We start from the raw sequence: 17,361 nt of genomic DNA on the forward strand, positions 1-17,361 counted from the left end.
ATTCCATGGTTTTTTTAAGGTTCATGTAAGTTTTTAAAAGCTTGAAGAAATCTTTCAAATATTTAACGACATTAGTTCGTGCAATTATTTAATTGCGATTAAGACCAGGCTTCTCTTGCCTTTTGTTCATATAAATTAGCAAAGGGTAAATTAATTTTTTATCGCTTTCCTCATAGTAATACATAAATGCGTAATTTTTCCTCTGCGCAAAATCTTTTCAAGCATCGGTAAATACCTTTAAACAATTTATCTTTAATAAAATACTAAATTGTCTATGGAAATACAATATAATACTATTAAAATTCAACTATGCATATTGCCGTTTCGACACCGTCAACATCCGTCGAGAAAGTGGGACACTTTGCCTACGGAACCACTTCACTTACCATTAATTAACACTTATCTGAATAAACGTCAAACAAGATAAAATCTTTGTGATGATAATATCGATTCGTGAAATGATAAGTTCGTCGAAGTCCAATAACGTTCTTATAATATTAGTCATTTATCTATTTATAATTTAATCAACCTTCACTTGAAAAAAAAACTTTTAATCTTTGCTTTCTAGTGTGTTATAAATATTCTGTGATTTTAATTGTTATAATATTGTACGATTTCACACAATATTGCGATGTCTGACTCGTTAACGTATTCAGCCGGGAAGGCGGTGATAACGTTCTGAATAATATAAAATTAGTAGCAAACACACGAAACCTTTAGATAATTCATTGGGTTTTTACACAAACATCGAGCAAGTCATTTAAGAATAATCTAAGCGATCATTTTTTTGTAAAGATTAAATGATTCAACGCGTATCTTCGATTACCATTACCAGTAGTATTTTTTACATGTGGAACTTGCCTTCGAGCAAAAAAATTATTCGAAAAACGAATCGAGGCAAAGGAATCTTTATGTTTCGCGGCTTTGTCGATGTATCCTACAAAAAAAAGCTCTATTGAGCCTTTTCATTACCTGAGAACGAACATTTACTTTCACATTCATTGTACTTACAAGCGCCTCTATAGTTCAGTTGGTCACGCACTTTTCAAATAGCTGAGTTTTGGAACCCAAAAACAAAACATGTTTCAGAAGACAAGATTTACTTAAATATTAGGAATTTTTAGTTAAAATGGTTTACCGTAGAAACTGTCTTGTGGGCGGATGTAAAGTTAAGGGCCTGAATTTAGTTAACCTTTTTGACCTTATTTTCAATTCAAAATAATCAGCACATAATTAAACGAGATTTGCTTTTATAAAAGATAATTCCATCCATTGTTTGCGGCTTATCTATCTTTGACAACGCTAAGCTAAAGGGGGCGGTTGCAAAGTACATAATATTATCTGTAGGGACATTATCTGGTTTTTTTCCTATGATTCATAGGGCTTCCTCGATTATATTTCATATATTTAAATAGTTTCCGTATGAATGCTGTACAGCAGAGGTCAATTATCTTTTAGAAACGAAATAAATTCGCAAGTAGAAAGACTTTACGAGAGAGGAGTACAATTAATTAATAAAATGTAAGTAATTTTACTGTAAAATTATGTTAATAATTAATATATTCAAAATAAATAATTGTATAATATGTACTGTCTAGTTTATTTCAGGAGAAAGTAGTTTTAAATTATATAATCCTTATTATTTTAAATGTCTGATATACAAGTTAATATGAAGTTGGTTAAATAGACAACATTTTGTTTATAGTTGGTTAAGTGAGAAAGGCTTTAGTAGGATCTCGGCGGATACGTTCACAGTCAGAGACGTGCCTTTGAACGCTGCGCATGAGCATAACGTAACTACGCGACGCGTTAATTTATAAAATGTTTCAATAACAATTCGGAAGAAGTGTACAGTGAACTGTGAAATAGAAATTGTGTAAAGTGAATAATGTAAGTGCGTTCGAGGATTTCTTATCTTATGTAAACATACAGTTTTATAAAAGTACTTTCGCATTCACAGACACGGTTAGAGATAGATATAGAAATATATATATAGATAACAATTTTGTGTCATAGTAATTATTAAGCTAAACATTTCGAGGCTGTGAGAAAAATATTTTCCTCAAGCCGTCAACCTTCGTATTGGCCTCCAGAATTTGTGTCAAAAACATATAGTACAAATGCCTGCGAAGTCGTTTCCGTACATTTAAGACAATAAGTGTGATATTCAGAGCCGATACTAACGCTATGTATGTCGGGTCCCAGTCTTTCCTATAGTTTATTACATTGTCCTTATGAAAAGCGAGGAAAATGCAAAATACGTGTACAAACAGTTACTATCAAATTCTTCATTCAACAGATTAGATTTGTGACTGAGTTTTATTACTTCCTTCTCGAACAAGTACGTGCCTATGTAACAGAAATGGCGGTTAACTGGTGTCCTGTCCTTCCGGCGACATAATTATGTTTCGTATTCCACGCCATAGAAAGCTGAAACACCTCCTTATCTGCAAATTGATTCATTGAATCTGCCATATTGCCTTACAAACTTGATACAACAATATATAAATCGTAAATTTGGTTAAATCGCAATGTTGACTTTCGAGGGACTTTATTTTCATTACAATTTTAGTGTAAAATACAATGAGAGATATGTGTTACATAGAAATTGCACCTTAATTGGCTTTCTAAGTTCAAACTGTAATTAAAAAATAGTTAAAGAAGAATCTATTATTATACTTATATTACCTATATACGTATGTTTGTCGCCGTCTCTAGGAATGTTAGATTTCCAATGTGGTAATTAACCTGTACATATAAATAATATTCCTTAATTACCTTTTGTACCTATTATTGTGTTGCAATAAATAAAATAATTACCTAAATTTTACTTGGTAAATTACACATTTAATTAAGAAAATCATATAATCATAAATAATTCTTAAGAAAATCTAAAAATCTAAACAAGCAAAATTAGCGTAGGTATATATCAAACAACAGATCCATGAGGCTTAGTAGCATAAAAGATAAATGAATATTTAAACAATATTGCGTCATTATACGTTTTTCTTTTGCATTAGCACTTGGATTTCTCTTGGCCCTGAAAGAGTACAATCCTTTTCTGGTTCATTGCGACCTTCATTCGTAAAATAGACAAAAATATTTTATATTTCATAAAGTTTCAAGTTTCAAGTATTATGTTGAAATACTAAACAAATATCATTTTTTGATTACATCCTGATAGTTTATTCAGTTGGTTATCGTTCTTGTTAGAGCGGGCGTACACGGACTGCTCGAGCAGTTAACGGCTGACCGACGTACACGGACCGCTCGAGCGGTCGGCGTTGACTGCTTGAGCAGTCGGTTGTTGACTGCTCGAGCTGTCTCTACCAACCGCTCGAGCAGTTGAATTTCTACAGCAGTCTAGTCATGGATTCAGACAGAGAGACACTAGACGCCGCGAGGACAGAAGAGAAGGGAGGGGGAGGTCGTAGAGCTGTCGACTGCTCTAGAGCCGCCGACGGCTCGAGCAGTCAGTGTATGCCTCGCGACTGCTCGCGAGCGGTCGACAGCACGATGGAATTTCATCACGTAGTTGACGGCTTGAAGCGGTCGCGACTGCTCGAGCAGTCGTGTGTACGGCAGCCAATGAATGGCTATAGTTCACCGCACGGTCGCGGCTTCAACTAGTCGGTCATAACTGCTTGAAGCAGTCCGTGTACGGCTGGCCTTACACTGAACATCGTAACCATGGTAACGGACTCAGATATCTAATACAAGTTTTACAATGAAACCGACACCAAGAAGTCATTAATTAAATAAAGTTTGGTCACGATTATTTATTTGTAAATTGACGAACATGATGAGGACACAATAGAAAAGATTGCACATTTTAGACGTACAGTACGTTAATGGTCGTTAATATAAACGTGATCGAATAGTTTTAGAAGAAATTAGAATTTAAAATAGAACCATTAAGAACCGATCTGGTCGACCAACTCCAAAAAAGTACAGTGTTTATTTCCATTTTTCGTCATCATTGCTTGAAGTAGGGAAAATGGAAGAATGGAAAAAATATATTGTGGAGTTAAGAATCCATTTTGAAAGATCGATACACGATTTAAATAACTTCGCTTGATAGAAAAAAATACAAACATAGCCAATTTTTGACACTTTGAATTCATTTTATGCAAATTTGAAAAATCACTTTGAAAATGTATATAGAACATGATTTTGAAATTTACACGATATATTTTATCGCAAGCCAAGAAATCCATTTAAGAATTTATTTTTGATAAAATTACATTAATTTAATGTTTTACATAACTAATTGTTATTACGGGCCGCCTCAGTGCTCCACAGCAATTCGTGCTGGGATAGGGCCTTAAAGCTTATAAATAACATGGAGACATAATCTTAGTATTTATATGAAGTATTTTGTTAATTGTATTTATCAATACACATAATATTTTTATGTTATTATTGAAATTACTCAAAAAGTTGTGTTCTCGGACTTTCAAATAAACATTTTTATTCTTCGATGTATTCATTATGAAATTTTTATTATTTTACATGACATTTTCTTTATTTCATTTTTTATTAAGTAAAATAATGAATTTTTAACAATGGTGTTATATTCCACAAACACGGTTTACGATTTTAAAAAAAACTTAGTATCCGCAAATATTCAACATGATAGTAATTGTTATCGTATCGTATAAATTAGGTAATTAATTTCAGCTTAGTTATTGATTGTTTTTTAAAAGCAACTGTATGCAGAACAATAAATACACTTATCATTAAATCTTAATGATTTTCGTCATACTATAATAATAATTGTTAATTATCTAATCGATTTTCTTGGAAATGTTTTTTAATATAAAATCATCATTTTATATGCAATTTGGAAATTTTTAGAGAGAAGAATTGTTCTTATAGCACCATCTCCTTACGAAGTTTAGCGATCATCATGGCTACTTTAATTTCACGCCACGGTTCTAAACAATGACTTGGTGCTTTGGACCAAACCATTGTCTAAGGTTTTTCAAACCAAGACGTGCGTCTGCAAGCAGGTCTACTTCTACCTGCCACTTTGTATGATTAGTTGAAGGAGCTCGTATTTTTAGGTGTTACGTAATTAATTCGAAATACTTAAGTTTCCTTTTCTTAACCGTCATAAGCACTTCTTTGTTCTTCTGCATTCTGTCCAGCACGGTTGTATTTCGTGTGTGGTCTGTCCATGTTATTTTAAGAATCGATAAACCCAGATCTCGAACGCTTCCAGTTTTTTGGACATAGTCTCTGTCAGCGTCTAACATTCTACGCCGTAGAGCAGCATGTTAAAGTTGAAATCGCTACAGAAGATACATACAAGAAGAAGATACAGACAAAAAGATAAAGATAAAAAATCCATGGGAACGTTGATCTATTTATTCTTTTTGAAATGCCGACAGCCAGTAATCTAAAAGATATTGTAGAATTGCCGTATTCTTATCACAGCACTGGCACAGCGTATGCGTAATTAAGTAATTAATATAAATAAAATACAACAAATAAAACAATGTCAGGTTTGTTCGAACACTTCTAACTCGTAACGGCTCGACTGATTTAAATGGTTCTTGATATTCTGATATTTGTCTCTGTCAAATAGCAGAATAAATTGGCGGATAAAAAATTAAAAAATCTAATACAAAATGTTCATTGGTTTCGTAACTGTTAAACGTAATATTCATCCCCTCGATACGGTAAACTCTGCCGTTCTGCTCTCTGCTATTTAAAATTAAATTTTTGTCAGTGGTGCTTCCAACCTGATTGGGTCTGGGCCTCAGATTTCTGAATATGTTTCATGATCAGTCGTCAATCTAATAGGCAAGTAGGTGATCAGCCTCCTGTGCCTGACACACGCCGTCGAATTTTTGGTTCTATGGCAAGCCGGTTGGCAAGATGTTGAATGTTAAATGCGCACAAAGAAAAGTTCAGTGGTGCACAGCCAGTGATCGAACCTACAACCTCAGGAATGAGAGTCGCACGCTGAAGACACTAGGCGAACACTGCTCAAATTAAATTAGGTATTTAAATAAAAGTTTCGAATCGACCAGTTATATCGTATAATGGCGTATATTAAAAGTGTAGAATAATGACAGTAATGATATAGGATTGACATATACTGGTATATATATTGGTTGTCAAATGTTTATGTTCGTACGTTCAGAAAGCTACTTAAATATACAACAATATATGCACATAACGTAACGTTGAGTATTGCAATTCGGTGATATTAGTGAACTTAATATTTATTTTTTATTCACTTTATTCCTTTCATAAAATCCTAAATTAAGTTAAGCGAAACTGTAACACGACTTTTGTTGATTTTTGGGCGGTACTAAGTTTTCTGACCCGCTAGTAATATACAAATAGCAAATTATATATTTTATATATTTCTGTGTTGGAAATAAATCGCCGTAGAGTCGACCAATAATTTTACGCGTTCTTCAAATACCAGCGTTATTAGCAACTGTTTCATAATTATTTTTAATTCTTGGAATGTACTTAAATAAAGTGCTGCATCACTCTTGCACTGCATATCGTGGTATCTGACCGCGTTCATGAAAAGTCTGCACACTAGGCCAAATAAATAAATCACTATTTTGATAATTTAATTAATATAGATTAGCAAGCTGTTGTGGCTTCCAACATTAAGCAACAAGTATTATATGGGAACGAATTATTTAAAATTTTTCACTTCTGTAAATGTTAAAATTACAGTCGAATTATATTTTTGGACTTTTCTCCTTTAGAACCGACTTCAAAATGCACTAAAAAGTAAACATATATATTTATATAATGCCTTGTATTCTTAGATAATACATAGTGCCAATTTATTTATGAATGTATATTTTTTTTGTTTATGTGTTTGTAGGCTTTTTCCTGGATGGCCACAAAACACAAACAGAACATCTAGTCTATAATAGGAAGTTAACTTATTTCTTTCATTTTCAGTTAAAAAGAAGTCACCACTCAAACAATGGAAGACGAAAACAATGGCAGTTGGGGTTTAGGTAAATCTTTTATATTTTGAATTATAAAACGGATTCAAAACGATAGTAGAACATTACTATATGAGTCACCATACATTCCAAAGGTGTATGACGAATGCATACTAAGTAAATTAGTAAGAAACTGGTAATAATAAAGAATTTATTTCCTTTTTTACGTTGGTACGTTGGTACTTTGGTGGGTTGTGTTACGTTGGTACGTCTTAAAACGTAGTGCGATGGGAATGTTAGGATTGAGAAACAGACTCAGCGCGAATTACGCCAAAATGAAAGTAGTTTTTGACATACGGGGGATTCTTATGGGCTTGTTTAAAGTCTCGTAACCACCCGAAGAGATATTTGTCTTATTCATTGATAATTTGTGAGAACTTGTACCAACCATACATACCTCGAAACATTATTTCGGAATGGCAGATAACCTGGAAAGATTATGTCATTATTCAATAAGCAACCTTAGGATGCCTATGAACATACACAAGAGTATAGTAAAACTATAATTTCATTGAACTATAATTTCAGCCAAACGGCCGCAAATAATTCAAATCAATAAAGACCAATAATAATTTCCTTGTTTAAACCTCAGTCAAGTGAGACGAAATATCGTAATTCATAACGAATTGTTTAGTTATGTAATGTCTAGGTACATTACCTACTTTCTATGAAGTAGTTTTTAGTTTATTGAATATTAATTAACCACATATTGTTTTAATACGGTAATGTACTAGTACAATACTGGCATATTCCTTCTTTTTGTCAAGCACCATGTTTAATCATAATTATTGTACTATTTAGACTAATTCTTTTACTAAGCGTATACTAGATATGTATGTAAAATCAAAAGACGCTCACGATATTAAAAAAAAACTGGTTAATATCTGAATAGGACAGAGACTCGGACCATTTCATTAACAGGTATATCTACCTGTTAATTGTATTCTCAGCTCCAAAAAACCTTTAACCTAAATAAACTGTTACACACAGGGCCTCGCGAAGTAAATACGATAAAAACATGACCATTCGGGTAGAAGGATCGTAACTGTAAAACAAAATCTAAAACTATGTCGAAAAAATAATACATATGACACAAAATATTGATGCCGATATTGTCGGAGACAGCATTCAGTAGGCGCAACGTCTTTGTTAAGCGGGAGCACGGGTTGCTCTCCCCCCCCCCCACAAGGGTTTAAGTAGATACTAGGCCAACTGCAAGTCCCGTCTTGCTTCTAATACCCCAACACAAGAAAAAGAAACGATGGCGCAATCCGTGGTTGGGCCAAACACGTCGAGCCAACTAAAACATTTGAATTGAGTCAAAATATAACCCTCTTTCTTTATTTCAGAACTATCCGAGGCGACAGCAGATCCCAGCATATCAATGATCGCGGAAGATGTACCTACGTTGACGGTGGCTACAATACTTGGCATAACAGCTTTGATCGTTATAGCTATTGTTATCGTTTTCGTTCTAGGAATATTAATCGATTGCCGACAGCAGTAAGTAATGTTTTGTAATATAGGAATTTTATTTTAAGTTTCCAAGATAATCGAGCCGTGTTAGAATGTTTTAACCGGGTTTTATCTTTTACATAGATGTTATCTTTGTGAACATGTGTAAGGTTTTATGTTCACAAACTGTAGTTCCTACACGCTCTAGAATCTAGCAGACTTTTCTAATGCTGTCCTATTTAATTTCAGGCGGATTCTCGATAGAAAAATTGGACAGATGAAGCGTAAACGCAATCAGAAGAGGGGCGCCAATCCGCAGGGTGATGTAATAAGAATAGCTGATAATATGGAGGAATCGTCTAGAACTCCTGCACCTGCTGAAATCCTTCGTGAAATCCCTTGAAAAGAGATTTTTTTGTAATTTATGGGTCCTATATTAAATCTATACAATCTCATTATGAAGATTTATTATGGCGTTGGATATCAGCGTCGATTACGTATAGTATTAAGTATTTTACATTGTCCACAATATTGTAACTAGGGATGCATCGATACGCTTTTTTGCCGATACGATACCGATGCCGATACACTTATAGGAATATTGTCGATTACCAACGCTTATTGAATTAAAATTAAAGTAAAATATATCAAGTTAAGTTAAAGTTTATAATTTTTATTAAAAAAATATACATATTTATATACAAAAAATAGTCACAAATTTTGAATAATTTTAAAGGTTTTGTTACTAAAATTAACAATTAAGAGTAATAATTAAACTAAAACAAAATAAATAACTGTTAATAATTAAAATTAACAATGATAACATTGTTGTAATTCTGTATTTTATTAAATTTGGTATCAAAAAAATACTACTCACGATAGCAGTTAAAAGCCAACTAAATGATCTTCAAATCTACGTTCAATAAAGTCTAAATGATCTCCCGCAAGCCATTATATCTAATAACTATGCGCAGGCAAAGATAGTTAACTCTAACTTAAAAATTTTGGTCTACTAATCAATCCAACAAGAGCTTTTCATACTAACTATTAACTGACGTGAGACTGATCGTAAATTATCGTGATTCATGTGCACTTTTTATTTTTCATGTAGACCTTTTTTAGTGTATATGTAATATGTATTTTTGCCCTCCTTTTCATTTAATTATGTTCAATTTTGTAATGCATCAAATGTTAATAAATAAATGGTGTTTAGCGAAATGAAATACATATATACATAAATAATAATGCTTTGTCCCCAAGCGAATGGTAAAGACAACAAACTGAATAAAACTCGGGGATTTCTCGGGCAACAATAGTCCGTGGCTCGTTTGCAACAAATTAGATCATACAAAATGCGCGTTTACATTATTTTTTAAAAGCGTGAAATTTGAAAAGTATCGGTGAATCGGCAATGAAAATATCGCCGATGCCGATATATCGGCAAACCCAAAGTATCGCCGATATATCGGTATCGGCATCGGTATCGGATGCATCCCTAATTGTAACCAAGTTTGATCAGCGAGTAAATAAAGTCTTTAATGATATATTTCTTTCATAAAAGTTTAAATTTGTACTCCGATCAGAACGGTGTAGATATAAAATTTACAAAAGTTTGGCAATTTATATATATATGCTATGTATGAACTATTATTTTACACTGAATTATAGTTTTTTTATATATATCATAATGATTTTTATTAGATACTTTACATATTTGTAAAATCTTAATTAAGCCTGAGTTTATTGGAAATAACTAATCTGTATATTATGTACCTATCTATTTTTACCTACTTAAATGACCTAAGATATAATTTTTGTGATAATTAGTACCTATTTGAAATGTAAAAATTATTAATTAACAATCTTCACGAGTTATAAAGCTCATTATAACTACAAAATATTGTAATGTATTTAGATCAATTTTTATTTTGTTGATATTTGTAAGTATAATAGTAATAAATCTGAGTATTACCAAATTATTAAGTTTTTTTTACCTAGTACTACAACAAATAGGTATTTGTAAAGTGATCGATGACAAGCAATCTATCCAAGGGGCGTATAATGAGCTCTTATTGCGAGCCTAATGACAAACTAAATCTGAACTTCATCGCTTATTCATACCATGACGTCGAATAAACCAGCACGTTTAGGTTTCCACGTAATCGCAGCGGTAATTAGATTTCGTTAATTCAATTTGTATGGAACCTCACGACGGAACCTTAATTGGACCGTTTAGACCTCAAACTATGACAGAATATTGTTGGCTATGGTTGGTTGGCATTCTGATAAGGTGGGAGCTTGTAGTTTATTGTTTATAACAATGCCAAATCATAAAATGACTGCTTCACGACTGATTTGAGCGCGACCGCTGATGCGAAAACCGCTGTGTGAGTTAGAAAAGTGAGTTACAGAATCCCAAGTTACATAAGACAAACAGACAACGGGATAAACAAAACATCACGTCGTCAATAAAGTTGCTGATATCTGAAAATTTTGGGTAATAATTTAAATGAGATTGACGTGAGAGTAGAAAAAGTTTAAGAAAAGTCGTCCTAGCCAATGTAATGTAATACTACATTATTTTTGAAACCAGACAAAAATATAAAATTAAAACCTCTATATTACGCATAATTTCCCAATCTGTATTCAAAGTCAAAAATCATTTATTCATATAGGTAACACAATGTACACTTATAAACGTCAAAAAATAAATGTACAATTTGTCTAATTTTACATTTACTGCTCAAATCAAGGGCGTAGAACGGAAGAGAAGAACTGGCAATAAACTTTCCGCCACTCTTTTTAATCGCCAAGTTTTTTGTTTTACACAACGTTTGTAAGGAGCTGCAACCATTACGCCATGTTCCACATGACATCTTAAGTAATAAATAATAATAACACAAATTAAAAACAAAGATTTGTCTTCTATCAGCAGGAGGCATGGTGAAATAGGAGCACGCACTTACATTCTCGTGTCTTATGCATGACATGCTATCAAATAGGCAAGTTCTGCATTAATTTTAATGTTTTCACACAATTCGCAATCCTATCAGTAAAAATCAATAAATTAATTATCAATTATAGATAAGATTTCGAAGAGAATGGTATAAGCAAACACGGTTATCAATTAGTTCTATTTGATATCGTTAAGAAAGTACACGACTAGGTGCAATGCAAATGTGTCTACAGTTATAAAAATGGGAAACTCTAAGTCGAAGAAGTCACAGAAAGAACCGGACAAATTTTTTGAGCGTGCCCGATGGAAGGAACACAAAAGTGAAGAAAAAAAGAAGCGATTGGCAAATCCTATAAATAAAAGAGTTGCCGCGAAAGAGCCACCGTTGAACCCTGCGCCCGAGCTTAATGGTCCTTCGCTAGGGAGTTCCCCGCTCTCTGCCCCTGCGCAAGTTCGTTCATACGACGAGGATGCTTTGGATCGAATGCGATATCAATTGAATCACGACTCCGATGCGTTTTTGTTGAATAACATCCTTTTGTCTGTGCAGTTCTTCGAAAATTATGAACGGTGAGTGTAACGTCATTGTTATAAGAAACAATCGTTCTCTATAATAATAGGCGCCAGGGGCCACAAAAGAAAACTTTGTGCGTGTCGTTTTTCTTGAGCAATGTTTGTCCGCCGTGCTGAACTTAGAAAGAAGGGAAAGAAAGAAAGGAAGGAGGGAACATTAAGTGTGAATGTAGTAACGTATTTATTCTATAGGTGGTTTTGGTATAGAAAAGTCAAGATATAATTTAAATCCTATTTAACTATGTCATAGTCAGCATATTTGACTACAGATTATAAGGTTCTGGTTTAAAGGTAGCCCTAAGTTTGAAAGTTGGTTGTGTTTGAACACCCGAAGATGTGGTATTGCCATGGGCACCTAACTGCGCCTCAGACATAAATCTGTCGGTCCTGGGATGTTTTCATGATACTGCTGTCCATACATCAGTCCCACTTATGTATCTACGCATACATTAGTACACTGTAATACCTCCTATGTGTAAAGCAAATCACTTTACAGATAAATATATATGGCCTGGAAAACTATACCTTTTTGCAACCCTATACTGGTGTATCTCTTAGTCAAATATTATTCTTATTTCGATGTGCTTATCGAATTAATAAATGTTATCAAGATAAACGTTTAATATATAAAATATTAAGATATTCAAGCTGTGATTTGATAAATATAGCTTTTTAAAACTTTGATTAATTGTATACACACATATCTATGTGGAAGGAATTTTGTTGATATTTGTCGACGATAGGATTGTGGGATTACTTACTTAATACTACAGATCAACCCGCAAATTCGAATATGACCTAGTTTGTATAACTGACTGACTCAGTTTACTTTTAATACTTAAATTAAAATTACTTTCATCTTTTTCCTCTTCCGGAAAGACGACGTCTTAACATCCAAGGGGACACGGGGCAGACGAAAATTCAGAAATGCATTTGTTTCATTGATAGTTTTTCTTTAGGTAAATTGAATCAAATAAAAAACAAAATGTCTTCTTTTTGTTTATGAACAATGGTTCTTAATTTACATTTACTGCCAGATCTTCAATCCAAGACATAAAACTGACGAGAAGAAATAGCAATAAACTCTCCGTCATTATTTTAAATCGCCAATTGTTTACAAAATATTCGCAACCATTACATCATGCTCCTCATGACATCTAAAAGCAGTCAATTATGATAAGTAAACAAAAAACTAATAAATAAATAAGAACACTGAACGTTTACCACGTAAGGCGCGGTGTAAGAGAAGTATGCACTTACATTACTCATCAACACGCAAACACGTAGTATCAAGGTGAACCGAGGCGGAAAATAATTAATACATAGCCGTATATACACCGATGCACCCGCTTCACAAATATGACGCCTGTCCAGCCATCGGCCTTCTCGCCATATTGCAGGGAGAGACAACCCGACGCATGGACGCCATGACCAACATTGACATTTAAGTGAGCATAACGGTCCAGACGGATGGTGACGATCGCCTCCGAGTCTAAAAAGGAGTCAGTGGATCCAGCCGTCTTACCTGTATTCTATCGTTTTGGTGTTCAGTCTCCGCCATACTGTTATTTAAGACATGCTGATATTTTTATATATAATAATGCACATAGTGGAAAAACCCGAAGTTATATAGCTGGAGTTTAAACGTTTAAACCTTAGGGTTGAGAATTGCACGTTCATCTACTTGACTGAGGACTGTTTATCGTACAAAGCGCAAAAAGGATACTCACAAAACAGGTTTATATGAATTGTGTCTGGTTTGCAAAGCGATAATTTGTTTTCTAGTGTCAAAATAATACCCAGTGAACCCTTGTCTCTAGTCGATTCTTACTCTTATCTCGCCTCAGGCTAGAAATACTTCTTGCTTTGTGATAGCATATTTAGATGATTTCTGAATGATAAATGCTCAATTCCATTTACTAAGCTTAGGGTAATTAATACCATTTTGTTATATTTCAATGTCTCTAAAGTTCGAATACGTAAAATTGAATTAATAAAGGATAAAAATAACTTACCTACAAAAGTATTCAGTTTAGCATAAATGCTCTTCTGATAATTCATTTATTAAAGCTTTGACTGAAGTGTGACAAGAATAGCACTTTAGATAGCACAATTGTAAAATAAACGTCTATTCATTTAAAGAAATATTCCGACCGATATAGGTATTAGTAACGAATATAAAGGTTGTGACGATAAGGTTTCAAGAACATACTTACTTTGATATGATTATCATCCGTATCATCAGCGGTGATTTCTTTTTATTATAAATCACAGTAACTCATTTAAATCAATCGCTTATTATCTTTAATTCTTAGAAGTCATTATAATAATGAATCTATACTTTGATTAAATTTTTTAGCTTTTTAAATGTTTGGCCATCTTTAATTTTACAGGTTCATAGATTTATCTTGGTATGTTTACTTTTAGGGAAGTTCAGTTCCTGAAAAATAATCCTATAAGTGAACGACAACACTTAATGGACGCAGCGATGGTCAGATGTCACAAACACGTATTTTTTGCTGATAGATTGCTTGAATGTGTGCAAGAATACGTCTGCTACCAGAAAAGAAGAGACCTTTTACAACCACTAGCGGCACCAAGGTTGTTTATCATATACGATAATGTAGAGGCCAGTGAACCCGGAGACACTTCTGATTATAGTGCTGTTCTAGATGCGCCATTTTATAAACTACGTATCGAAGACACTAAAGAGGCGGGTAAGTTTAGTAGGATTAAAATAAAGGCAGTTATATGAATTTAAATACATATATTAATTTCTGGTATTTTTACAGGCTTTGTCAAACTAAAAAAGTTAGAGGTACTAGAGAGTACCCTATCTAAAGAAGCAGATCTCATAAAAACAAGTCACTCACACTCAGACGACAGCATATACACTGAATCAGAAAAAGAATCAATTGCCTCTGATGTTTCGCCTTATTTTGGTAATGACCTCGAACCTCCACTTAGATCGGAAAGTTTAGATAGAAGTGCTTCTCCTTCCGGGGATCTTTCAAGATATGTGAAAAATAATGCTCGAAAAAGTGTTAGTATTTATCAGACTCAGGAAAGTGAGAACAATAACAAAATTAAAAATTTTGATGCGCAGACCAAGCCAAGAAAATCCATATTAAAGAATCCATCTCTTGAAAATCCCAGCAATATTGAAATTAGTTATAGCATGGAAAACATTAATATGGGTGAAGATACTGAAACGTCTGGTTACCGATCAAACTCAAGTCGTCAAACAGAATCAAGTGAAACAGAATCAGATTATGGGTATACTTCTATTACAGAATCAACGACACCAAAGAAAATTCAACTTAGTTTACAATCTAAAGATTCACCAACCTCTGGAGGTTTACCAGATGAATGTTGGATTACTGTCAGTGAAAAGGCTTTTGACTGGAGTGATGACGAAGAAGACGAAGAAGCGGATACAGCATCAAAATTATCTTTAACAAAAACTCTTTACGAGACATATCAATATCTTAACTCAATAACGTTTATGAATGATTTTGTGGACAATTTTATTGTTGGTATCGGGTCTGGCTTGGGATTTCCTCAAGACGCAATAAAAGATGCTTTAACACAAGGAGCCAGTATATACTGTGATAACAATAGAAACGGATCAAATATTAGTTATGAAGTATTCCCAGCACTTTTAGCAGCTTGGCCAAATACAGCAAATCAGTGGATTATTCGAGAAAGAAAGATAATTCAGAATCCTCGAACCAACTTCTGTTATCAATGGCCAACTAAATACATGGTCGGTAAGGCTATTGGTTTCGGATGCTTGCTGGTACCAGTGGGTTTTCGCCCTAAGCGAGGCTTAAACCCCAATCAAAAATTACAATGGAAAGTAACATTTCCAGCAGCAGAACGATATTTAGAAAGCTGTTTGGCTCATTCGCATATGAGGTGTTACCTATTTACGCTTGCCTTACATAAAGCCTTTATAGAGAACGATACGTCTAAAATTGGTATCGATGCAAGTCATATAAAAAATCATTTATTTTGGCAATGTGAAGACAATTACGCAAAGTGGCCAGAGGACAGACTAGGAGAAACACTCCGTCTATTCTTGCGAAGTTTTTATTTACATTTCGGACGTTCTCGATTTCCTAACTACTTCATAGAGACGTGTAATGAATTCAAAAGCGTACCGAAACCTTTACTATTGAAAGCCCAACGGAAATTAGCTGATATTTTGGAGGCACCAGTGATGCATACACTATATGCATTAAATAAAGTAAAATACATGAAAAAAGATTTCTATCCAACGTTTAACAGTCGCAGACTATATGACATCTTAACGTGCAAAAATCCATTGCGCCTGATAAATCCCTATTTACCAGTTCACTCTGTACCAATGAACCAAGATTCTTCCGATAGTGAAGACGAAAATGTAAATAGTATTTGGGATAAAGCTAAGCTCCAAGACAAACACTATCAATGGAAAAAAGAACGACAGCGTCAAATGAAAGAACGGAGAAAAGCAAATTTCAACACGAGGAAGCCAAAGGAAAAGGGAAAAGAAACAGAGATTAATAAAAATGTAAGTGTCATATTTTCAACACTTTTTGTTCATAAATTTTGTAGATATTAATTCGTCTGATAATACAAATTGATTGCGATAAAACCTATTAGATTATGCTATGATTCTTTCTTTCTAGATAATTTTGCCGACAAAAATGGAGTCGGAACGACGGCGGTTAGTATTTGAATTTTTCATTTCTCACTTCATTGCGATGGCTCGATCAAGTGAAAAATTCGAGGCTATCAGGCAAGCGGTGATTTATTTAGAGCAAGCTAAACGACTAACGATTCTCCTGAAGGAGGAACCTGCCAGCGAAGCATCGGTACACGAATATGATCATATTATACGTGATAAATTAGCTGATTGTCAGCGAAAGCTAGCTAATCACATTGGCTACAAAGTTTCCGTTCGAGAGCATCACCGATCAGTAAATACAAACATGATGCGGAAACAGCGACCAAAAGTTGAACATATAATTAATAACCAAGACTCTCCAACGGACAACTCGGCAACACCACCATTCGCTTTCGTAGATGTTCATGTTGAAAATGTCAAAATTCGGGATAAAGTGCCCTTCGTTGAAATAGATGACCTTGAGGAATCTAGACTATAAAGTTTTATTGCACTAGGTATATAATATAACTCACTGTTATAATATATAATGTTGTTCAGGTTTTCAAAACTTTGTCATTTAAAAAAAATCATGTGATAACTATAAACCTATATACTTTATTTTTAGGAAGAAATACTATTTGACTTTCTATTTCTACTTATATTTTATAATTTAGGACTTAGGTAAATGTTTTTGGGTATTTCGAAGTGTTAACAAAAAATGTTAATGCGTATACATCATA

At 33.7% G+C, this 17,361-nt stretch overlaps 2 protein-coding genes across 2 annotated transcripts; both read left to right on the top strand.

Moving 5' to 3' along the window:
• Positions 1-6,933: 6,933 nt before the first annotated feature.
• On the top strand, positions 6,934-8,896 carry LOC125053261. Its single transcript, XM_047654526.1, has 3 exons — positions 6,934-6,998; positions 8,336-8,489; positions 8,691-8,896. The coding sequence occupies exons 1-3, from the start codon at positions 6,965-6,967 to the stop codon at positions 8,842-8,844; spliced, it is 342 nt and encodes a 113-aa protein (XP_047510482.1). The 5' UTR covers positions 6,934-6,964; the 3' UTR covers positions 8,845-8,896.
• Positions 8,897-11,518: 2,622 nt separating this feature from the next.
• LOC125053049 lies at positions 11,519-17,333 on the top strand. The gene is made up of 4 exons (XM_047654227.1): positions 11,519-11,967; positions 14,398-14,687; positions 14,763-16,525; positions 16,644-17,333. Exons 1-4 carry the CDS (start codon positions 11,639-11,641, stop codon positions 17,118-17,120), a joined length of 2,859 nt encoding a protein of 952 aa, XP_047510183.1. The 5' UTR covers positions 11,519-11,638; the 3' UTR covers positions 17,121-17,333.
• The last annotated feature ends 28 nt before the right edge of the window (positions 17,334-17,361 follow it).

The sequence above is a fragment of the Pieris napi genome, chromosome 10, assembly GCF_905475465.1.
Source record: "Pieris napi chromosome 10, ilPieNapi1.2, whole genome shotgun sequence".
Classification (NCBI taxonomy): Eukaryota; Metazoa; Arthropoda; class Insecta; order Lepidoptera; family Pieridae; genus Pieris; species Pieris napi.